This window comes from Hyaena hyaena, unplaced genomic scaffold (genome assembly GCF_003009895.1).
Source record: "Hyaena hyaena isolate Hyena2069 unplaced genomic scaffold, ASM300989v1 scaffold_373, whole genome shotgun sequence".
NCBI lineage: Eukaryota > Metazoa > Chordata > Mammalia > Carnivora > Hyaenidae > Hyaena > Hyaena hyaena.
The window spans coordinates 133,483-158,973 of NW_024081005.1; the positions used below are offsets into that span (position 1 = coordinate 133,483).

The following is a 25,491-nucleotide window of genomic DNA, read 5'->3' on the forward strand; positions in this document are numbered from 1 at the left end:
CTGTAAAATGAGGATGATAATAATAGCATCTACTTCACAAGGTTATTGTGAAGATTATGTGATTTAAAATGTATAAAGCATTTATGACATTGCCTGGTACACAGTAAGCAATATATGTGTTTGCTGTTGATATTGATAATGATGATGATTTTAGTTGTAGTAAGTTCCAAGAAGGAAGAGATAAGAATAAGCACTGTGTGTCTGGGTTAAATTTAGTACACAGGTTTTTGTGACAGTTTCACAGGGCGTTTGTTGTGGGAGTAATGAACAATAAATTGGGAAGGTAAACTGACTTAGATTACGACACCTTGAAAATGAGCTAAGTATGTACAGGGTGTGCTATGCAATAGGCAGCTCTTAAAGGTTCTGGGCCATATAAAATACATGTTTGGAATTATCAGTTTGGCAGTGGAACTGAGAGAAGGGCCCTTAGAAGCATGAAATTGGAGTTTAGAATCAGGTCATCATCTACATATGAGACAAAGGGATGGTGATGAGAGCTAAAGAAAACCAGTTAGGACAGAGGAATGGAAAGGACAGGAAAAAGATAATATTTTAGTAGGGGAGCAGGAAGAATGATACCATCACCTGTTGGGATAACTAGGAAAGGGAAAATTATGATTGAATCTGAATTATTTAGCATTCTGTTAATGATCCATGATAGATGACCTTAAAGCATTATAAGAATGGTTTCTGTATCCCAAAGCAAGACTGAAATGTGTTCACAATATTTTCGATGATAAAGTGTGATTGTTTTTCCTTGTTCATTGAAAATTGGACATCTATTCATGTTATACAAGAGAGCATTTAAAAAAATACATGATTGGACTACATATTTGATTAACTTGAATGTTATATTTCATAACCATGTTGGGAAGCAGAATTTTCTACAATCCTTAAATTTGTTTCATGATTTCTTTTTATTCTAAGACTGTAATTTAATTGTATTGTGCTAAAACTTGAATTTTTATGTGACACTTTATGTGATGTTTTCATTTTATATTTAAATTCTCTAAATCCTAAAGGAGCTCTATGGGGAGTAATACTATTAGTATGCTTCCTCAAGGTCTGTTAATTTTGTGTTATACATTTTTATAACAATGTTAAGCTATGATATAATAAATATTTGAGTGTCTACCTTTTGTTCTGTTATTTCTTTATTTGTTGCTTCATTTTTTCGGAATGCTAATAAGTAAAGGTAATGGTCTACATGAGGTTATGGTGTAAGTATTAAGCAATGTAGTTCAGGGAGGGGGAAAAAAGGAAAGAATTCTTCACAATCCAGAGTAAAATAATACCTGCTCAAATATTTGTTAAGCTTATGGCTTGAGCACATCATCTTTGCCTATTAGATCCTATATATAGCAGAGACATCAGCCACATTTCTGAAAGATTTTGTTTACCAAGATTATATGAAATTACATGGATTATGTGGAATTTGTGAAAAGCCTTATGTATAAATATTGATGATGATGATTCTTATTTGTAAGATAATGTGTTAGGAATGTCAAAATATGATGAATTCCGATTCTTACTGTTGCCATACCTCCTTGTCTTTTCTTTCCCTCAGACAATTCCATGATCACTAAAAACATCTTTGCTTAACATCTGTCCACCTTTATTTTTTCTCCCAGTCCCCCATTTTTCCCATGAAAGGTAAGCTTGGGATTTGCATGAGTAATTTTCCAGTGTCTAGGGAGGCCTCACTGAGCTAAACACGTGACTACAGATGTCGGCACCTGGAGTGAAAGAATATGTGTTAGTCATGCTGTAATAAAACCCTTAGGAGTTATAACTTTGTGCTTTTCCAACTAAAATGACACTGTGCTCTATGGTTTCGTTTTTAAAGGCAAAATGGAATTTGTCACTTTCACTGCTAATTTTCTCTTCATAAAGGGCTAAGCACTGAGCCTTATTCTTTTTTCCCCTGAGTTGAGAATATCAAGTGCAGTGCAGCATAGCTGGGCTTTATTTGCTGGCCTCTGCAAAGAATGGACAAGCAGCAGCTTCTGAGCTCTTCCACCTGACTGCTTTCAAACTGCTGAAGGGGAAAGAGCAGCAAGTCAATGTGGCAAAAGCTTCACATGGAAGAGTCTGCCAAGTATTAGAATGTTAAAAGTAAAAGCTCAAAATGAAACATATGAGCATAAATATCAAGATAAGCATATCTTAGTGATATATCTGGAAAATAAGACTGTATAATAACATATATATACCCTTATATATATATATCCATTCATATAGACATATCTATATCGATAGATCTAGATATGTAGAAACATGGATCTAAATGTGTGTCTCCAAGTATTTGGTTTTGGCATAAAAAATAAATTGTTTTATTTCTCAGATCACTTTTTCATATGGAATTTTTGGAAGTGTAGGCCTCTGCTAGAGTTTTTTTTTTAAGTTTATCTATTCATTTTGAGAGAGAGAGAAAGAGTGAGAGAGAGAGAGCATGCATGCACTCAAGTGGAGGAGGGGCAGAGAGAGAGGGGGAGAGAGAAAATCCCAAGCAGACTCCATGCTCAGTGCAGAGGCCGACTTTGGGGCTCAGACTCATGAGCTGGGAGATCATGACCTGAGCCAAAATCAAGAGTCAGATGCTGAACCGACCAAGCCACCAGCTTATTCTTATTAAAAATAAATAAGAATTTATGTAATATTTAGTTGCAGTTTAGAGTAGTGGTTAAGAACACTGTCTTACAGCCACACTGCCTAGGTTCAAATGCATGGCCGTTTTTAAATACTCACTTATCAGGAGTAGGACTGTGGGTATCTTCTAGTACCTTAGTTTTTCCATCTGTGAAGTACAACTAATAACTATACTTACTACACAAAGTTGTGAGGATTAACTATGTATACATATGTATATGTTACATATATCATTTGGAATAGTGAGCTGAGTATATGGAAACCTTATATATCATTTATTAAGCAAGTAAAACTCATTATTTCTATCTAAAAGTAAAATGAATGTCATATATAGATTTTCAGTAGTAGTTAATGTTTTTTATGGTCTTTGAAATTAAGGCATGGCATTTTCAAATAAAATGATAAGATGCTAAACTAGCACAGCAATTCAATAAAGGGCCAGAAATAGAACTTCTAATCTATTTATTACCCTCTTATCTTTAGAAGTATTAACTGTAACTGAACTAGAAAAATATTTCCTACTAATCATGTCATTTCTATAAGTAAAATGTTATTAAAAGACCATTTTGAAGAATCATGATATTTTAGTATTAACAGAAATTTTAGATATCAAATAGTTCATTCAGCCTCTTGATCTTGGAGATCAGAGAATTGAGGCCAAGAAAATCAAATGACCTTCTCAAGGTCAGGTAACTAATTCCAGAGCCATGTTTCCTAACTTCTAGTGTCACTATCCAGTGAATGATAGAATTTGCTTCTCTTTTGAGTTTTCTTATAGTATGCCCTATATGTTGCCTAATTTTTTATTTTGAGATACCTTCACACTTACAAAAATGTTATAAGAATAGTACTAGGAACTCCTAGATACCCTTTACCCAGATTTACCAACTGTTTATGTTCTGTTCCATTTGTTTTATCATCCCATATATATATTTGTCTGTTTATGATTTTAGTTTTGAATATTTTGAAAATAAATTGTAGACACCTTATCCTTTTATAAATACTCAGTATGCATTTCCTAAGAGCAACTGCAATTGAGAAAATGAAATGAGAGAATTTAACATTGATATAATAATCTATTCTAATCAAGTTCATGTTTAAATTATAATCAATTTTCCCAGTAATACCCCCTTTCTTTAAAAAATGTTTTTGGGGGCCCCTGGGTGGCTCAGTTCGTTGAGTATCCACCTTTGGCTCAGGTCATGATCTCACAGTTCATGAGTTTGAGCCCTGCATTGGCCTGTCTGCTGTTAGCACAGAGCCCTCTTCAGATCTTCTGCCTCCTCTCTTTCTGCGCTCCCCTCTCTGTCCCTCCCCTGCTTGTACTCACACACCACTCTCTCACAAAAATGAACATTAAATTTTTTAAAATTTGAGTATAATTGACAACATTGCATTAGTTTCAAGTGTACAATATAGTGATTCAACTTCTCTATATGTTATGCTATGCTTAGTTACCATCTGTCACTATGCAACACTATTATAGTACCATTGACTGTATTCTCTAGGCTGGGCCTTTATTCCCATGACTTCCTCATTCTGTAACTAGAAGCCTATATTCTCATGCCCCTTCCCTTATTTTGCCAGTCCCTCTACTTCCTTTCTCTGGCAACCATCTGTTTGTCCTCTGTATTTATAGGTCTGATTCTGCTTTTTGTTTGCTTATTTACTTTTATGAGATTTCACATATGATTGAAATCATATGGTAGTTCTGTCTCAGTACGACTTATTTCACTTAGCATAATACCCTTTAAGTCCATCCATGTTATTGCAAATGGCACAGTCTCACCCTTTTTTATGTCTGTGTAGTATTCCATTGTATTTATATACCACATCTTCCTTATCCCTTTGCCTATTAATGGACACTTAGGTTGCTTCCATATCATGGCTATTGTAAATAATGCTACAAGCAAACAAGAGGCAGAGAGAGAGGGACAGAATCTGAAGCACGCTGCAGGTTCTGAGCTGTTAGCACAGAGCCTGACGTGGGGCTCGAATCCATGAACCATGAAATCATGACCTGAGCCAAAGTGGGATGGTCAACCAACTGAGCCACACAGGTGCCTCCCTTTTTTTAAAATAAGCTTTAACTTGATAAATGAGTGATGTCTTGCAATACAAGTGCTACGTGATGCTAAATGTCACATGATTACAACTGAACCAATGGTTCTTTTTAAAATTTTTTTTTAATGTTTTTTATTTATTTCTGAGAGAGAGAGACAGAGTGAGCAGGGGAGGGTCAGAGAGAGAGAGGGAGACACAGAATCTGAAAGAGGCTCCAGGCTTTGAGCTAGCTGTCAGCACAGAGCCTGACACGGGGCTAGGACCCATGAACTGTGAGATCATGACCTGAGCTGAAGTCAGAAGCTGAACCGACTGAGCCACCCAAGCACCCCTGAACCAATGGTTCTTGAAATTCACTTTGATGTGCAAGTGCTTTGGATTACAAGCATGTTTCCAGAACAAATTATGCTCATAAACCAAGGTTTTATACATATCAACATAGATAAATTCCATAGCCATTATAATGAGTAAAGGAAGCCTGATACAAGAATATAACTCATAATTCTATTCATAAGAAGTTTTAGAATATACCAAAAGGGTCTGTGGTGATAGAAATCATAAAAATGGTTACTCTTGATGGTGTAGATATTGACTGGGAAAGAGCACAGGGGACTTTCTAAGGTAATGAAAATCAATTATATCTTGATGAGACATGAGTCACATGGGTGTAGACATTTATCTAAGTTCATGAACTATACACTTGATATTTGTGTACAAATTATATTGTTCTAATAAATTTTACTCTGAAAAACTGTGAAAATATTGAATTCTAGTTAGTAGGTTTCCTTTCTGCTTTGGTTTAGGTTAGCAATTATGAAATTACCTTCTGTGTATTCCAAGTTGAGCAATTAAATATATATGTTGAACTTCATGGGAAGCCAGATTTCTCACTGTTGGAAGAGACAAATAAATAAAAATTAAATAAATAAGTGAAATGAAATGTATTAGAAATGTTTGCTCATCTTACAGAACACTCACAGAACAAGCTACTTGCAATACAAGGTTTTACTGTATATGTATGGTTTGATTCTTGCTATTGCCCCTTGTTGATGGGCATCATTTGGTTATTTCTATTTGGGGGTAAATACAAGTACAACTTCTATGAACATTTTTGTACAAATATTTTTATAAACAAATGAATTCCATTTCTCTTGGTTAAACATCTATAATTGCAATTCCTTAGTCATAGGTAGGATTATGTTTAATTTTATGAGAAATTGCCAAACTTTTATCAAAGTAGTTTTCATTTATATTTTCACCAGCAATGTATGAAAATTCCAGTTGGTTCATATCCTCACTAACATTTGGTGGTGTTCAGTCTGTTTTGAACTTTGGCCATTGAACTATTTATGTAATGGTATCTCATTATGATTTTAATATAGATTTCTCTGATTTCTAATGGTGCCGGGAATTTTTCGTGACACTTTTGAACATTTGTATATCTTCCCTGTGAAGTGTCTATTTAATTTTTTCCCATTTCTTAATTGTTTTGAGTTTTTGTCATTGAGTTGTAGGAACGCTTTGTATACTATAGATATAGGTCTTTTAGCACAGACCTATGTTTTTGCAAGTGTTTTTTGACTGCCTATTTTTGACTGCTTAAATTGCCTATTCATTTTCTAATGATATCTTTTGATGAGCAGATGTTTTTTCTTTTAATAAAATCAAAATTATAAATTTTTATGGTTATTGCTTTTTGTATCCTTTTTAAAAATCACTTTCTTTCCCCAGGTTGTGAATTTATTCTATATTTTCTTCTAGAAGTTTAGCTCTTAAATTTAGGTCTAATATCCATCTTGAATTATTTTCTCTGTATGATACAAGGTAGAAGAATCTATGTATTATAAACCTAGATTTTTATTATTTTGAAGAGAATTTTCCCAGAAATATTTTCATTACATGTTTTTTGTTGGTATTAGTAAAGACTTCTAGGGTGGCAAGTAAGTAAATCCAACTGAAACTATATTGAGTAAACAAGAATTTGTTTGCTCACTTTGCTGAGAAGAATAAGATGTATCTCATAGGACCAAAGACAGATATATAAAGGCCAGGATCTGAGGACAGAGCATTGGATGTATATTCTGAGGCTCCTTCAATTCTTTGCTCACATCTGCTTGTCTCTGCAGAGCAGCATTTTATAGACAGCTTTTCTTTACAGAGCAGGGGAGGTGAACGCTTTTAGCCTCATGCTCATCCTTCCAGTGTCTCTATATCTGTCCTGAAGAAGGACAAACGACTCCACTTGGAACTGCTTCAGTCACATGCCCACTTCCTGGGCTGGTCACTGTTTTTGGAGAGCTTACAAAGTCTGTATAATCCTATCCAGTCTTATCCTGTGGCAGGGGGATGGTACTACAGACTGAAACAACATGGCATGAGGGAGAGACAGTTCCCCCAAAGATAGGCTTCAGGACATCCAAATAACATACATGCTGCCAGGCTTCCTATCTTTTTTAAATGGCTATTTATGTTTAGGATTCAGTTATTTTTCACTGAACTGCTAATTAAATATATTCAGGTGCAGTAAAGCTAAGTTTCAATTTAGCTTATCTAAAACTAGAGTGTAAATTAATTGGATATTTTGATGAGCTAAATGTGTTCAAATTATATGAGAATAATGATACCTCATCCAAGACCAAAGTTTAACACATAAAAGTCCATCATAATGCAAATGATTCTGGATACAGTAGAAGATCAGTTAGCTTTTTTTTTTTCACAGTGACTTCCGTCCACTTTCTTCAAATTGTAATGAAAAAATTATATCGTCAGTACTTCAGTATAATAAACCATTGGGAGAGCAACTGTGGTTCAGTGATTAGGACAAGATTTATATACTCAGAGTACCTAGTAATTTTCCAGAGCTTATAAAGCAAGGCTGATGCTGTTCACCCCACAGGACTAATTGACAAAGAAGACATGGCCTTTATTGGAAATCATTAAGTACTGCAAGGCTTGCATTTGAAGAAAACTTGAAACTTTACCGTAGACAAATGACTATCTCAGCCAATGTTACCTATTTGTTAAAGTATTTTCTTTGAAGTGTGGTTGAATAAAAAGCTGGCCCCTGAGAGAGCCTTGAAATGATAATGTAATTGACAACATATCTGATTTTCTGGGGTTGGACTCACTAAAGAAAGGAATCTGACATTAAAAGTAATATTTTAGACACGCTTTTGTCTAAGTTTAAAAAAGTGACCATCAGGGAACAGAGATGGAGCAGCCATTGCTCCTCCATTACTTTTCAGATTAAGGTGTGGACAATCTCTTTGTTCCTTTGAGATACCTTTTCAAAACAGTTTTACTAATGAGCTATGAGCGAGAGAGGGAAGGGACACACAAAAACTTAAAAAATCAGATGTTTATAAAAACAGCTTTCTGATCATATGTTTAATGTCTAGTCATAGACTGGATGAATTAATACAAAATAGGAACATCCAACTCATATTACCTTTTTCCTACTTAAGGTCTGTTTTCTTCATTTTTTGTGGCCAAATGATATAATGATAGTTGCTGTCTTAAAGCTCTCAGTGAGCTCTTAGGTCTTTCCATTAAAAAAGGTTCATTTCTATGTTTGCTTCAGGAGTACATATACTAATATTGGAACAATACAGAGAAGATAACATGGCCTCTGTGCAAAGACAGACCTGCAAATTCGTGACACTTTCCACGTTTTAATGTAATGTACAGCATGGTGACCATAGTTCATGATACTGCATTGCATATTTGAAAATAGCTCGAAGTGTGGATTCTGATAGTTCTCATCACAAGGAAACAAATTCTTTGTAACTGCGCATGGTGATGGATGTTAACTGGACTTGCTGTGGTGATTATTTTGCAGTATATATAAATATTGAATCATTACATTGTATACCTAAGACTAATATAACATTATGTCAATTACTGAAGCTAGTGGAGAACCATGAGGGAGAGGAAGGGGGAAAATAGTAAGGGAGAGGGAGGGAGGCAAACCATGAGAGACTCCTGAATGCTGAGAACAAACTGAGGGCTGATAGCGGTGGGGGGGAGGGTAAGGGGGTGATGGGCATGGAGGAGGGCACTTGTGGGGATGAGCACTGGGTGTTATATGAAAACCAACTTGACAATAAACTATTTAAGAAAAAAATAAAATAAAATGAGTCTTTGGAACTGGCAAAAAAATTTAATAAATAAAAATAAAAAAAAACAAAACAGAAGGTAGAAGAAGTTGACTTTCTTTTCTTTTCCCATTTCAAATGTCATTCTCTGGGACACCTGGGTGGCTCAGTTGGTTAGGTGTCCGACTTCGGCTCAGGTCATGTTCTCACAGTTTGTGAGTTCGAACCCCGCATTGTGATCTGTGCTGACAGCTCTAAGCCTGGATCCTGCTTCAGATTCTGCATCTCCCCCTCTCTCTGCCCCTCTACCTGAGAGAGAGAGAGAGAGAGAGAGAGAGAGAGAGAGATGGCATTAAAAAACCCTCTCTCTTAAAAATAAATAAACATTAAAAAATTTTCAAATATAATTCTGTCTTATAAAGCACCTGAATTTCTATTTTATGTTAGAGGGATACCTTCAGTTCTTGGTTTGTTTATAGAAGTGAAGTAATAAAGACACCCCCTCTCCTTTTCATGAATGATTGATTGGTTCTGACTGTCTAGAGGATTGTATTGAGAAGGCCTCTGGTGGTGATCGTAGGTTCCACAGGGAAGAGAACTGTGATTAATTAATAATGTCTGCCATGAGAAGATATGAACAGACACTTCTCCAAAGAGGATATCCAGATGGCCAACAGACATATGAAACGATGTTCGGCATCCCTCTTCATCAGGGAAATATAAATCAAAACCACACAGAGATACCACCTCACGCCAGTCAGAGTGGCTAAAATGAGCAAATCAGAGAACTCTAGATGCTGGCGAGGATGTGGAGAAACGGGCACCCTCCTACACTGTTGGTGGGAATGTAAACGGGTACAGCCCCTCTGGAAAACAGTGTGGAGGTTCCTCAGGAAACTAACAATAGAACTCCCTTATGACCCAGCAATAGCACTGCTAGGAATTTACCCAAGGGATACAGAAATGCTGAGGCATAGGAGCACATGGACCCCAATGTTCATAGCAGCACTCTCCACAATAGCTAAAACATGGAAAGAGCCTAAGTGTCCATCAACAGATGAATGGATCAAGAAGATGTGGTTTATCTATACCATGGAATACTACATGGCAATGAGAAACAATGAAATCTGGCCATGTGTAGCAACATGGATGGACCTTGAGGGTGTTATGCTGAGCGAAATAAGTCAGGCAGAGAAGGACAAATATCATATGTTTGCACGTATAGGAGGATTAGGAGGAACTTGACGGAGGAACAAGGGGGAGAAGAAGGGCGGAAATGGTGGGGGAAAGGGAGAGAGGCAAACCATGAGAGACTCTTGAATGCTGACAAAAACTGAGGACTGATGGATGTGGGGGGGAGGGGGTGATGGGCATGGAGGAGGGCACTTGTGGGGATGAGCACTGGGTGTTATGTGGAAACTAATTTGACAATAAACTATTCGTAAAAAAAAATAAAAAATAAATAAATAAAAAAAATAATGTCTGCCATGAGCTTGAAGAGTGACAAGGTATTTGCCATGTATGTCACTTTTTTCTTAATCCCATTGATGGTAAAATATTTGTTTTGGTTTGATTTTTGTTTCTACTCAGGTTATCAGCATTGGGAATTCTGATGATTCTCTTCTTTATTTATCCTTCAAATAGTGATGTGATGGCGGGGAACACATCTAAGTATATATCAAAATACTTTACTCCATAACTAATTTAAAACTAAGCAGATTCTTGGGACACCTGGGTTGCTCAGTCAGTTAAGCATTCGACTTCAGCTCAGGTCATGATTTCACCATTCATGGGTTCGAGCCCTGCATCAGGCTCTGTGCTGACAGCTCAGAGCCTGGAGACTGTCTTCGGATTCTGTGTCTCCCTCTGACCCTTCCCTACTCACGCTGCCTTTCTCTGTGTCTCAAAAATAAATAAAACATAAAAAAAATTTTAAAAAAAGATTGAGCAGATTCTATCTACAGAGTATGAGGTATTAGACATAAAACAAAAAGAAAACAAATACTTAAAAGTTTTTTAATGGTTCCTCCTATTAAATCGTTTTGATTTCTTACCAACTGAATATGGAAATACTGAAACTTAAAATATAAAATATAGATTGATATTCCTGTTCCATCCCAAAATGTACATAATTCTCTAGTATTTCTATTCTCTGATGTTTTGGTCAATTTAATTTCAAATGAATCAAGCAATAGGATGTTTAGTGTAAATAACTGCACGTTTTCAAAATTATAGTAATAACTGCTAAAGCCCCCTCAGGTATGCTCTTCCAGTGAATGTTTTAAAAAGTTTTTTTTTTTTTTTAACATTTATTCATTTTGAGAGACAGAACACAAGTGGCAGGGGTGGAGGGCAGAGAGAGAGACACACACAGAATGTGAAGCAGGCGCCAGACTCCAAGCTGTCAGCACAGAGCCTGATGTGGGACTCAGACTCAGGAAGCATGAGATCCTGACCTGAGCTGAAGTTGTATACCCAACTGACTGAGCCACCCAGGCACCCCCCAGTGACTGCTTTAAACTTCATGTTCATAACTGTCATACTTTATTAACTTTCTTTGTCTTCACACATCAACTCTTGAGTTTGAAGAAGAAATATTTCTTTATTTTTAACTCAAATTATGAATAAGGGTAGAATCCAGTGAGACAAATAGAAGTTTTCTTTGGTCAATAGTTTCAGAGTTCAGTTTAGCTTTAAGCTACTAAAAGCTTAAAGGGTTAGATTTAGATGGGAGCATTTGGACTGAAGTCTTTGTGTGGGTGTTTAGCAAACATGAAATGTTTTAGGATTTTTGCACTATACTCTGGTGAGCCTTGAGGTCTCTGGAGCTAATTGTAGTACTCCCCAAAGGCTGATGGTTTTGTCCATTTATACAGTTCTTAGTTTATTTACATTTATTCAGTAAACCTTTGCATACTCAGTATATGCAGTTAGTCTGGGGGACTTCAGGGAGCCCATACCTAAATGAGTTACAGTGTAAAAGACTGAAAAATAGTAAGCAGATGGCCTCCCTGTGATAATGGTTGTTCACAGGAACATGGGAACTCATGGAAGAGGAATGTCCAGATTGGGGATAAAGGTGTCTCCAGGGAAGCCTTTGTAGAGGAGCTGAAGGATGGATAAAGGTTAGCCATGAAGTCCAGGCAATGAGAAAAACCATTTGTGAAAACTCAAGACTGTTTTTAAGAAAGTGCTTCCTAAGAACAGATTTAGGTTCCTGGGATTTATCTTGGAGCTAAAACTATCTACATTAGACACTCTGCATTCTCAGACTTAGTATGCTGATTCCCTTGTAGGTACCACATTTTGATTCATTCTTCAAGTGAAGAGGTTGTGTGGTGGAGAGGGAGGGACAGAGAGTGAGCTATTTTTCATTCACTAGTTCTCTTTTGTTAGCAGCTGCCTCAGTTACCTTAGAGCAAGCTACTAAGATTTAATTATTTAAAGCTTTTCTTATATATATATTTTAAGTGTACATTGTCTTTAAAATTTTTTAATGTTTATCTATTTTTGAGAGAGAGAGAGAAAGAGAGAAATTTAATGTTGATTTTTGTGAGTAGGGGAGGGGCAGAGAGAGACGGAGACACAGAACTGGAAGCAGGCTCCAGCCTCCACACTGTCAGTACAGAGCCTGATGTGGGGCTTGAACTCATGAACTGTGAGGTCGTGACTTGAGCCAAAGTCAGAGGCTTAACTGACTGAGCCACCCAGGCACCCCTACATTGTCTTTTTCTTAAGTTTATTTATTTATTTTGAAAGAGAGAGGGAAAAAGGGAGAGAAGGAGGAGAGAATCCCAAGTAAGCTCTGGGTTGTTAGTGCAGAGCCCAGTGGTGGCCTTGAACTCACGAACTGAACCGTGATTATCATAACCTGAGCTGAAATCAAGAGCTGGAAGCATGACCGACTGAGCCACCCATGTGCCCCTAAATATAGGTAACAAAATACCTTAGGTTGGGTGGCTTAAACAACAGAAATTTATTTTCTTACAGTTCTGGAGACTGGAAGTTTGAGATTAAGGTGCCTGCGTGGTTAGACTCTGTTAAGGATCTCTTCCTGACGTGCTGAAAACTACTTTTTCACTGTGTGCTCATACGGTCTTTCCTTGGTTGTCTGCTCAGGGAGAGAAAAATACAGAGACAGAGAGATAGAGAAAGAGAGAAATGCCAAGTCTGAAATTATTTAAATACTTAGAATGTTAAAAAGAGTTTTAAGTTCTAAATCAGGTAAATAATTACAGTTATTGAAGAAATGTTATGGGAAATAATAAAAACAAAAATAAATCAGTCACTTAATAGGTAGTGATATGTATGTACCATGATCAGGTTGTTTAGTGAACATTTTATGTCAGAGCACTTTGATTTTCCTTGCTTTATGAAAGAATGTCAGATCTGCAGGAATATGTTTTACATGTCTTCTAGTGGCATGGAACTTAATATTTTAAAAATAAGAGAAAAATATCAATCAACATTTTACCTGTTTTGATTTTCTTCTCTAGAGAGAACACACAACAGTGTGTGTATATATAATTATATATGTGTATATATATATATATATATGCAGCCACACCCATGATACATACACACATATGGATATGCATACACTTATGTATGCACATATGCTATTTCATTCAGTGTGTATATTCTTATTGTGTGAACCATTTCCTATAGAAAGGCTGTATGCTAGCATTTAGATATGCAGCCTAATAAAATGTACTACTTCTTGACAAACCATCGTGTTAGACAGCTGCAAAACAGCTTAAAAAACCAAGAAAGTTTAAAATTTAGATAAATATTGGCTATCTGTGGTTATGTATGGTATACAGTGCAATCACATTCATTTTGCAAAGGAGTCAGGTTGTAATGTCAACCCCAAGGACGACAATTTGATGTGAGCAAAATTACTCTTGAAAGTCACATAAATCTCTCACAATTGCAGCGTTTTCCCAAATCTGCCAATTTTATTTTTGTTCTCTCCCCTAACAATAGAACAAATCACTGTCCTTTGACTGAATAACTAGCGTAGCTGTTTGTGTTGAGGGGACATGTGTGAAATCGCATGTACTCTGAAACTCTGGGCTTGCGTTCGCACAGTGATACACTCGCTGCCATCAGAGGCCGAGGGCACTGACCCTGGCCACAAGAATGCACCTCCCACTTTGACCCAGGAACATGTGTTCACTGAATGTGATGGAGGCTGGGTGGTGAAATTGTCATGCTATTGAAGTTGTTCTCTTTCCCTCCCCTTTCTCTCTAACTCCCTCCTTTTTCATTCTCTTGTGTTTGCTGAACATGTGCAGTCATGCAGATGAATTTACACACACTTCAACTTTATAGCATATGGCATATTATACACATCTCTGTTTATGTGCTTATTTATATGTTTTCCATTGACATGAAGTCACCTATATAAATACTTATGTGGGTGGCTGTTTGACTTCTGGAAAATTCTGTTAGGAGTGTGAATTTCATTTCTGATTGCACCATGTAATATTGTTGGATTCCTAGCCCATGTGATTCCAAAAAGGATACACAAACCAGTTTCTACCCCTGGAAAATAATTCAAACTACTGGCCCATCATCACATGATGGGAACTTTCTGAGCCCCATCATGGTATAGTAGTCATCATTAAGGCTTTTTCCTAAATGAAGACATCAGTTAAATTCTCAATTCTGTTTTTTGGTTTAGAATAACCATTTATTTATCTTATTGTTGTGTTGTCATTTTTATATTGATTTACTAAACACTGCAGTTGATAGTTCTATTTTGTAATCTCCTGTCTACCCAACTGCCATGTACTGACCACAGTGAAAGTACTTTCCCAGTGGAAATTCAGTTAAATCATTCTCTGAAAATTTAAGTAAACTGTATTTTTCTTCATGCAAAACCACAATTGATTACATGTATTTCCTGCCAAGGCTAAAAAGTGTTAATTTTGAATGTTATATTTCATCACTAAGGGCAGTGTCAAGTTCATTTTAGTTTGATTTTGACGTTGTGTTTAAGTACAATTTTCATGCTAATTGAAGTCTTTAATATTAAAGGAAAAAAGTCAAAGTATACAGTCTTAAAGTATACAATCTTCTGTAAGGCATTAAATGTAATTTAAAAACTCCAAAATATTATTTGTAAGAATTCTCTTGTGGTTGTCACATAGCTTAATTATTGATTCATCAATTGTTTCCTGAATACCAAATAAGCACTCTTAAAAGCACTGGGTATTTTGCAGTGAGGAAAAGCAAATCCTTGACTTTGTGAAGCTTATGGTCTCCTGGAAGGATGATCAGCAATAAACACCTAAAGACATAACAACCTAGGGGCACCTGGGTGGCTCAGTCGGTTAAGCGCCCAACTTCAGCTCAGGTCATGATCTCACAATTTGTGGGTTCGAGCCCTGCATCAGGCTCTGTGCTGGCAGCCAACTCAGAGCCTGAGCCTGTTTCAGATTCTGTATCTCCCTCTCTCTCTTACCCTCCCCTTCTCAAGCTGTATCTGTCTCTCTCTCTCTCTCTCTTTCTCCCTCTCTCTCTCTCTCCCTCTCTCAGAAATAAATAAAACATTAAAAAATTAAAAAATAGAAATAACAACCTAGTTAAGTTTCAGGAAGATGAAGGTCAGAGTTCAGTGGTAGAGAATAAAAACAAGGGAACTGATGTATTGGATGATTACTGTTTATTGGAAAGCATAAACTTGTAAAGCTGAGACATAAAGAATGAGAAGGGGTCAGGCATGTAAAGAGCATTGGGGCAGAACAGCCTAGGCAGAGATCAGCAAGTAACAAGACTCAAGGCATAAAAGGGCTTGGGTGTTTCTAGAACTGGTGTGATTGCTTGCATCAGAGCTTGTGTGTGTGTGTATGTGTGTGTGTGTGTGTGTGTGTGTGTGTGTGTGTGTGTGTGTGTATGAGTGTATTGCAGTAGGGGAAATGAGGAGGAGGTGGCATGGGATTAGATTAATTAATAAACAGGTACCAAATGATTCAAAACTGTACAGGTCATGGTTAAGATTGTAAATTTTAAAATAAGCACAATGAGAGCCAATTAAAATTTTAAAAGTAAAAAAATCATTAGCTGATTTAAATTTTTAAAAGCTCACTCTGACTGTTTTGTGGAGAATGAAATATGTGTGAGCATATGTTTGCATTTGTGGTTCAAAATGGAAGCAATAAGACCAGTCAGAGAGCTATTAGAATCCTCTGATCAAAGACAAGGGTGGCTTGGAGAACAGGGTGGCAGTAGACATGGAGCCAATTAAGATGGATCTGAAATATGTCGGGGAGGTGTATAATCTTCTGATATTCAGGATGAGGAAAAGTCAGGAGTCAAAAATAATCCCTTTTCTTTTTTTTTTTCTTGCTCTCCCCCCGCCCCCACCCTTAACTAGGAGTATCATGGTACCACTTATTAAGATCAGGTTTTGGGCAAGATCACGTTTCAGAGGGCGATTATGTTCACTTTTAGATATCTAGTATCAAACCTATTAAAAAATTTATGAATTCATCAAACATTGATTGAATTCACCAGATGTCAGACATTGCACTAGGTGTTGATGATATCTGGTGTCTTTATGCTTATGGAATTACATAGATGGTAGATTTCAGAGTGCTGAAATTCCTCAGGAACTATAGCTAGAAGTGATACAATCCAGCATCCTCACTTTAAAGATGAAGGGTAGGATTGGAACCTTCTAATTTCTGTAGAAATATCAAAGCTCTTCTATAAAAATCATGGTTACTTTACTAAAACATAATTTTACTCATCCAAAAATAGTCATGGTGTTATTTTCTCTTAGGAATATGATACAATCTGCTTTCATTCCTGTTTCAGTGAATTGTTACAATTAGTACTATTAAAAGACTTTCTGATGCATTCTGAAGTCATGAAAATATAAGCATGATATACAGGAGGTAAGTGGGCGATACTGTCATTGATTTACTGGACTTATAGAAGACAGAAGCAGGGGAATCATGAACCATGTTCTAATGTGCACACATTTTTTACTGAGATGTTAATGGTAGACAAAGGCAGAATGAGGCGCTTGTATTTTTTATGTTACTGATGGTAGGTTACCAATGACTTTGAAGCATTTTAGTGGGAATTTTTCACATTTAATAGAAAACATGAATATGAGATGAAAGGAAATAAAAAGAACCCAAAAGAAAAAATTTGTTGTGTACAGTGAATTAGAAATGTTTGTGTACGTCTGCCTGTGTGTGCCTATGTTGGAATGTTTGTTTTAAGGTCTTAGTCAAATTTATAAGTTAAGATATTTGGTCAAAGAATAAATGGGTGATGATGAAATAGCAGGTTGTATAGATGTGGACAATTTAAATATGAGGAAGCCAAAAAAGATGATTTAGAGTGGTCTGAATAAGCATGCTTATTATCTAAATTATGTTACAGCATTTATTGTTCATTTAGAATGATGTTTACTTGGCTCTTTATGCTAGGTCAAGTACTGTGAAAGAAAAAAAAAGATGAAAATTCCTGCCCGAAGGGCATAACAAACATGAGACATCAGGCATGATCCAATCTGCACACACACAGGCACACACAGGATGGGAGAATGTTTCCTGCACTAAGTGACTTTTCTCACGGGAATGCCCTATAGAGCAAAGGAAGCTTTTAAGATGTCTTGTAAAGATGTGGACCTTTAATAAAGAGGATATTTCAGTATAAGAAAGGGAAAAGTGGATACTGAGTGAGACTGACAGTAGTTAAGCGACCTCCTTGAAGCTTAAAAGCCAGGATGGAGATAGATGCAATGCATGCTGGTAGAAGAGGGAAAACTACTAAGATGGTTAAAATGATCAAACTAAGAAAAATTAGAACCAAAGTTTTGCTCCATCCCTGCAACCGGAATAGTAGGACTAAATTCAAAGAAACTAGAGGCCCAGTGTGAGTTTGACCCTGGAGCTTTAAGGAAGAAACGTAAATGACCAAAGGCTGACAATGAAAACTACATGGAATTTATAACTAGGATTGTGTACATACAAATCAAGTGAAAAATTAGTGGTGAAAATGAAGGCACGCTTGTCTTCTGAAATCAAGCAGAAAATAAAGAGGTCTCTGCGTGAATATGCCAAACAGGATTATTGCATGTTTTATTAATTAATCTGTATTCTTGTATCTTCCTCAAAGACACAGGGTACACACTGGACTTTTCACTTCTTGAAAAAGTACTTAGAAAGAAACACAAACAATACTTTCCAGGAAACTTTTAGGATAGGAAAATGTCTTATTCTTGACCACTTGTCCACAGCTTTCCCAGAAAGCCACCTCCTCTGTTACTGTGGAGTTAACTTCTCACCTGTGGATTAATGTTTCTTCCATGATAAACTCATTTTCTTGCTATGTAGAGTGTGTATGACCTTATACCCCTTCAGGCATAACCTCGAAATGTTCTTCCTCACGCAGCTGGAGTGCACCACTCACTCCTGGACTTGAAGGAAACTCAACTGGCCAAGCAGGTTTTTCCCCCCTAGACTTTTTCAGCTGCACTAATTCCTGACCAGCCAAAGAAACTCTCAAGGCGATACTTTGGGAGAATGGGGAGCAGATACATCTTGAGAAATTTTCACATATGTAAAACAAATGTCTTCCATTGAGGTTTTAAAAATAGTCTCTTTAAACTTTAACATGTGTTAGTCTAGTGTTTGCTCAGATAATCACAGGCCTACACAAGCAGGACACAATGAGTGTGCACCAGACACAGAGGCTCATTATCATGAGAATTGTGTTTTTGTTGGGGATTTTCGTTTATTTTCAAAACTTGCTTCTTAACATATTACCTGTAGAAATTTCCCGTTCTTTAGTTCTATTTAGGGAGAAAGGAATATTATCACCCAGCTGACTTGCTCTTTAAAAGAAAATACAACAAACTTTCCCCAGGTTTTCTCCAGGCATATTGTTGTCAGGTTGTGGTTTGCCTCTAGAAATTTGGCAAGTAAGTTGATAAGCATTTTTCACTCTTCCTGCTTTTTTTGAGGGACAGAAGTGATTTAAGTGGGAATTGAGTATACCAGAATACCTTATTCTCTTTCTGTTTTTATTTTTCTTATTTGCTAAATAGGAAAGTTCATCAGCTTGATAATGGAGGAGAACAATGACTCCACCGAGAACCCCCAACAAGGCCAAGGGCGGAATAATGCCATGAAGTGTGGGTGGCTGAGGAAGCAAGGAGGCTTTGTCAAGACTTGGCATACTCGCTGGTTTGTGCTCAAGGGAGATCAGCTCTATTATTTCAAAGATGAAGATGAAACAAAGCCCTTGGTAAGTAGGAGAAAATAAAAAGCGCTCTGGTCATAGGCAATCCAAAAAGTAGAAGGTTTGCTAGAAACTGATGGAGTCCGAGGTCAACCCAATTTCCCTCCTCTTTCAGTTCATTGGCATCTTTCACACCTTTTCTCATTGTTTATTTTGGTTCAAGATGATACACTTGCTAATTGAGGCCAAGAGGCAAATTATACTTGTCTGATATTAATTTTGACTTTTACTAAGCTGGAACACAATGTCTGAGTCCCTCGGGCATACTAACTTTATGAGAAATTGTAATGAACATCTGCTAGACAATATATATTGTAGTCAAAACATCTTTTCTTTTCTCAGAAATGAGTTAAAAGCACAGATTTGAAGGAAAACTATAACCAGGACTTTCAGTAATTTTTGAGACACCTTCAGCATCAATTCCCTGGGGACTTCCTTCCACCTTTGCTCACATAAAATATGGATATGGTGCTAAATGGAACAGTGCTGATACATCCAATCATCATACATGATATGCTCTTTTGGGAGTAGTTTCTGTGTCTTTGTGTGGTTCCTTAGTGGTCTTGTATTTACTTATTTACTTATCATTTTTTCAGCCACAAATCTCTAGGCTGAAATGAGGGAGAGGAAAAATCTCTAGCTCTTCCTGTAGCTAAAATAAGCTTTCTTATTGTATTGGGATCACCAATTGATGGAAAGAGCTACAAACTGAAGTATCCGCCATGTATTTTCTCTTCATCTTGTATCTATAGGATATATAAATGAAAGAAATATTGTGGATTAGATGACATAAACATCCCTAACAGTATGTTTTTGAGCCTATTTTTCTTGTGTTAAAGTTCAAGAACTTAATTAAGAATTAAAGAATACCTGCTTTAGTATTTTATATTCTCAGACATTATAATTTTGCAAAGATTCCATTTGTCTAGTTGAATTATAAGAAATAACAAGAGCACATACTATAAACACATTTGGAAATTGCTACTATATTTTAAGCTTTTATTTACCAGGTCCAGGCATTAGACTAAAAACTTATATATACATATACATATGTATATATAACTTATATATACATATTTATGCATATATGTTATGTATATATAAGTTATGTATATATAACTAATATATACATATAGTACATATATACTAATATATATATTAGTTATATATATGTATATATATATACACACAGTACATATATACTAATATATATATTAGTTATATATATGTATATATGTATATATATATACACACACAAATATATATATATACATGTTATCTTATTAAATGTTTAAAATAGTCTTAGGAGGTAGGATTATCCCCATTTATGCAGGAAGAAACTGAAGACCTCATAAATAAATAAATAAGAATATTTATATTATAATTCATTCATATGATATATAAAATATAATATATAAATACATAATATATTTAAATTATAGTGCATTTTCATACCAGTCATTGAATTTGTCATAACAAGCCAGTGCGGGATGTGGGAGCTGTCATTACAGATGAAGAAATTGTGGCTTAGTGATAAGAAGCAATGTGACCAAGGTTATATGGACATCAGAGGCTTATAAAGCAGTAGAGTCTTTTGTCTCTTATCCTATTATCCAGGGTTTTTTCTCATTGTACTTTGTTTTATACTATATAATACTCACATTATAGCATTATCTTGACTATAAAATCATTTTTATTGGGGCATCTGGGTGGTTCAGTCAGTTAAGCATCGGACTCTTGGTTCTGGCTTAAGTCATGATTTCATGATTTGTGAGATTGAGCACTCTGTATCAGGCTCTGTGCTGAGAGCCTGCAGCCTGTTTGGGATTCGTTCTCCTTCTCTCTCTGCCCTCTCTCTTTCAAAATAAATAAATAAGCATTAAAAACATATAAAATAATTTTTATGAAACTCAGGGAAAGGGGTTGGGTTAATGTGAGAAAACAGATATGGAGGATCTAATATAGGGACTTTGATATGGAATAAAATGGAAGTATGAGTAAGAGCCAATATTCTGTTGCATGGAGTCTCGTTCTGGCATAGTTTGGTCAGAATGAGTTTAGATTAAATGATTAATTACATAGGATCCAGGACCTAAATGGGGAATAAGGGGATCAGAAGATTCAGGAGCTGAGCAAGTGAAGATGTGAAAGATCAGACAAATGTTCTGACTCTTTGGTGACCTTAGTGGACCTTCTAACAATGAACGTGGGATAGAGTGGATCAAACTCAAGCTCAATGTTTCTAAAATCTGAGAACTTGCAGCTGTTAGAGAATATGCACAGGAACCCCAGTTTGAGGAACTCTGCCCTAAACTGTTCAAAGAGGATATTATCATACAGCCTTGGCTATGTAATGTAATTTCTCTGTGTAATTTCTCAGAAGGTCTATACACGCACAGAATGGTCTTCAATGCAGTGTAGTTATTTTGCTAACAAATTGGAAACATCAATAAAACAATGCAAAAACTTCTGATTAATTCAAATGAAAATCTGCCTCGAAATAAAAATCACCTTAATTCATAATATTTCTAATTTGTGTTTTGATATTATTATATTAGCAATATTTCTAAACTTATAATAACTAAAATTAACAAAAGAGAGTTGTATTGATGAGAAAGTACTAATGCTTATTATACAAGCTATATTTAGGCTACTATTATTTCCCCTAAAAAAGTTTCTTAATTTTTCTTTACAAATATCATTTGTTAATAAAGAAGTCAAAATTTGGGGTGAATAACTGACTTACTATTAAGTAATTAATCACCTCAATGAAAAACAATTAAACATCTTTAAAAATGTTAAAACTGGAAAAAATTTAATTGATGTAAATCCCCTCCTTTTACAGATGTGTGTGTGTGTGTGCGCGCGCGCACGCACGCGTGTGCATTTATGCATGTTAATGTAATATGTGTGCATTGCTTATGGAATATTGTTAATGACTGTCAGATGAGGAATAAAAAACAGATTTTCTTGCTCTTAATCCAGTGTTCCCTCAGCTTTGCTTTTTTGCCTGCTCACAAATCCTTTTCTTTAGATTTGCTTTCAATCAGAACTACTTCTTGGTTGTTTATTTTCAATATTGGTGCTTTCAAGCGTAGGAATGCTCTTGGCCTTCATATATTTTGATGAGGGTTATTTCACTATTACTGGAGGGAATGTCACTAATGAAATGAAAAATTCACCCTTTTAAGTATTCCTAACTATCTAAAACGTTCAATAAACTTAACCTGGATTTGTTTTTCTCTCTCTTAAAAGGCATTTCTACAATGAGAGTATTAACACCCTTGAAATGTGTGTTTCTCCCATCCTAGGCAAAGGTTTTCAATTTATTTTAATAAAACTTTTACTGAGCTTCTTTTCCTCCACTCAATAAAGAAAGTCAAACTCCATATTATTCTTGCTATTAAAAACTACACATCTGTTGGGAGAAACACATATGCAAAATTATGATTGGACAGGTTATCATATAAGGACCAGATGCTCCGAAGACACAGATACAGTTAATGCCAGGGAGTGAGCGATGATTCTGTGCAGAAGGGTTGAGGAAGGTGACACAAAGCAAGAGGTGACCTTTACCTGAGGTGCTGAGGGTTAGTGGGAGTTCTCCAGGTAGATAAATGGAGGAAAGGAATTCAGAGCACAGGAAAGACATAGAGCTGCAAATAGACATTTATAGATAGCTCCATATTGTGAGGGTTGTGAAACAACAGGAAATGGGGTTCCAGTAATAGGAGACCACAACATAAAGGAATGTATGGATTGTACAAAGAGACCAATTCTCTTGCACACAATGGGAAGCTATTTCTAGAACACCTATGCTACTCAAGTTGCAAAACTACATTAATCTGTTAGAAATAATGACAGCTATTAAAAAAATGTATTTGTCTGTTTGGGCTGCCATAACAAAATGCCGGGTGGGTTAGACAACAAAAATGTATATTCTCACAGTTCTGGAGGCTAGAAGACGGAGATCAAGAATGGTCGCCAGTGAAGCCTCTCTCTTCCTGGCCTGGAGACCGCTTTCCCTCTGTGTCCTCACATGCCTGTTGCCTTGTGTACAGAAGGATAAAACAGTTTAAGGACAAGAGACCTATGGATCAGAGCCTTACCTTTATGATCTCATATAACTTTAATTATCTCCAAGTACAGTTACATGGGGCGGGGCGGGGGAGTGAGAGTAGGGCTTCGATATGTGAATTTTAGGGGGACACAATTCTGTCCATCATACCTACTATGTTGCATACCTCTGTTAATGAACATAATTTTTTTCAGTTAGGTTTTTCTCCTACTGGTACCATCAACTTTGATCTCTACCAGAACCTAATATATCTGATTTAGTGCATTATATACTTAGTTATGTGAACCTACTATTGGCATCTTATATTCTTATTCAAACTGCACCTTGCCTTCTAAATATTCTACAATCTGCACAGGTTTGAGAACTTAGAAAGTCTCACTGCCACTGTTCTTGTATTTTCTTTTAGAGCAACAGACAAAAACACCTGTAAGTTCTCCTCCCTCTGGCAAAACTACCTAATTTGTAAATAAGACTTTCAAGTCTTAAGCAGGGTCCCCAGGCAATACATTAGAGGTGAACCTCAAGATATAACTATTTCATATTTAAAATAAGTCCAACTGAAATTCTTAATATCCCATCATTTTTAAAAGCAGAGAAACTTTAGTTTGTTTAGTTCAAAACTTTCTATCAAAATCATTTTCTACAGTGCCTGCACTTACAAATACAGATTTTATTCAGAACAGATTTAAAAAATAAAGTTGAAGATGTGTAGGGTGTGTCTGGCTGGCTCAGTCAATAGAGTGTGTACCTCCTGATCTCAAGGTCATGAATTTGAGCCCCACATGGGGTGTAGACACTACTTAAGAAAAAGTTATTCTCGGGGCACCTAGGTGGCTCAGTCGGTTAAGTGTCTGACTTTGGCTCAGGTCATGATCTCACACGGTTCATGGGTTCGAGCCCCACGTCAAGCTCTGTGTCTTCTTCTCTCTCTGCCCTTCCCCCCCTCTCATGCTCTGTCTCTTTCAAAAATAAAAAGAAAAATTTTTAAGTTATTCTTAAAAAGTAAAGTTAATTTTGGTTGTTTCCAAACAACAAAAACACAGAAAAATGTTGTATATAGACAATTTTAAAAAATAAACAAATATATCCATAATCGTTGTAAGCATTTTATAGTAGTACATTTTTCCAGTTTTTAGGTAATGTTTTTCTTTTTCATTTGAAATTAAGTCCTACTTATATATGGAAAAATGTTAAAATTATACTGTGTGAAAAATCTATGAAAAAAAGTTCTTTTAACTACCCTAAACAACTTTAGAACTTTTGGATAGTTATTTTAAAAAAGGTTTTAAAATAGACTTACATTGAGTTTATGACAATATCTGTTTGGGCGTCTTTTATTCATGATCATAACAAATGACTGTGACCTTAATTATAGATATTGTAACATGAGGCAAGCAGCCGAGTCCGAGATAGAGTATGATCATTATAATTCTAAAATTAAGGTAGCATGCAGATTTTGCAGCTGAATCCAGTGATGAATTCCAGAGCTTTTTTGAAATCATCTGTCTTACTTCCAGCATGAAGTATACTACTACCTAAATAATAGCGAAGTTTCAAGTTTGGCCATACTTGTGAGTGTGTTTGACATACCTTGGGCACTAGAATTTGAAGTTAAAAAGCAGTGATTTTTAGAAGCCAGCCTGAGATGCCTGATAAAATAATTAAAATCCAAATAGGCACCAGCTCAATTAATCTAGTCTAGATTTTCTACAACAGGTATTGATCTGGTTGTGTGGAAAGGGTTTTTTTTTCTGGACATGATAAAGATGATACTATATTAGATCACAATGAATTTTCTTAACTTAGAGAATAAAGTGATTTTTAGTGAATTATAACCTGAGGGTTGACCCCTAAGTGTGCAAGAATTGATTACTGATTTAAGAGTAAGCTCTAATTTTATATATTTAATGAAACTTGTAAGTTAATGAAATCAAAATCTCTAAGGCACTTGCTGTTTGTTAAAATATATGAGCTAGAAGAAGACAAAACCCCAATTAAGTGTTTAAGATAATATTAGGAACCTTGAACTTAGATTTCATCCTTAAATCTAAAACTGACTTTCTGTGTAGCAACTAAATCTCTTGGTATTTAAAAATATGCATAGAATGGTGTTGTGTGTCATCATAGTTTTTTGGGAAATCTTATCTCATTCCTAGAAAGGATTATATCAAGAGACAGTGTTAATATGAAATATTATTTTATTCTGCTTTTAGTTGAAGAATTTTTTAAATTGCTTACTTCTACACAGCTATTTCAGAGTGGTTAAAATACAGACTTTGAGTCAGATTGTTTGGATTGAATCTTGACTCAGCCAGATACTAATTATGATGCATTGAGTAG

General features: G+C 35.8%; 1 protein-coding gene, 1 long non-coding RNA gene and 1 other non-coding gene across 4 annotated transcripts in view; 2 read left to right on the forward strand and 1 right to left on the reverse strand.

Moving 5' to 3' along the window:
- The window catches only part of ARHGAP24 (Rho GTPase activating protein 24), a 500,372-nt gene that overhangs the window by 70,374 nt on the left and 404,507 nt on the right, over positions 1–25,491 (forward strand). The window contains exon 2 of the mRNA XM_039250570.1: positions 18,880–19,079. Within this exon, the coding sequence (XP_039106501.1) occupies positions 18,900–19,079 (180 nt within the window). The 5' untranslated portion in view covers positions 18,880–18,899. The remainder of the gene's footprint in view (positions 1–18,879; positions 19,080–25,491) is intronic.
- Positions 1,597–23,113, reverse strand: LOC120244185. Of its 2 annotated transcripts, none has more exons than XR_005531490.1 (4): positions 23,020–23,113; positions 12,799–12,921; positions 5,540–5,606; positions 1,597–1,739 (listed from the first exon to the last, which is right to left on the reverse strand). It is a non-coding gene; the product is annotated as an uncharacterized LOC120244185 (long non-coding RNA). The 2 variants fall into 2 exon arrangements; XR_005531489.1 differs by having other exon boundaries at positions 1,597–2,041.
- On the forward strand, positions 8,288–8,390 carry LOC120244191. Its single transcript, XR_005531492.1, has one exon. It is a non-coding gene; the product is annotated as a U6 spliceosomal RNA (small nuclear RNA).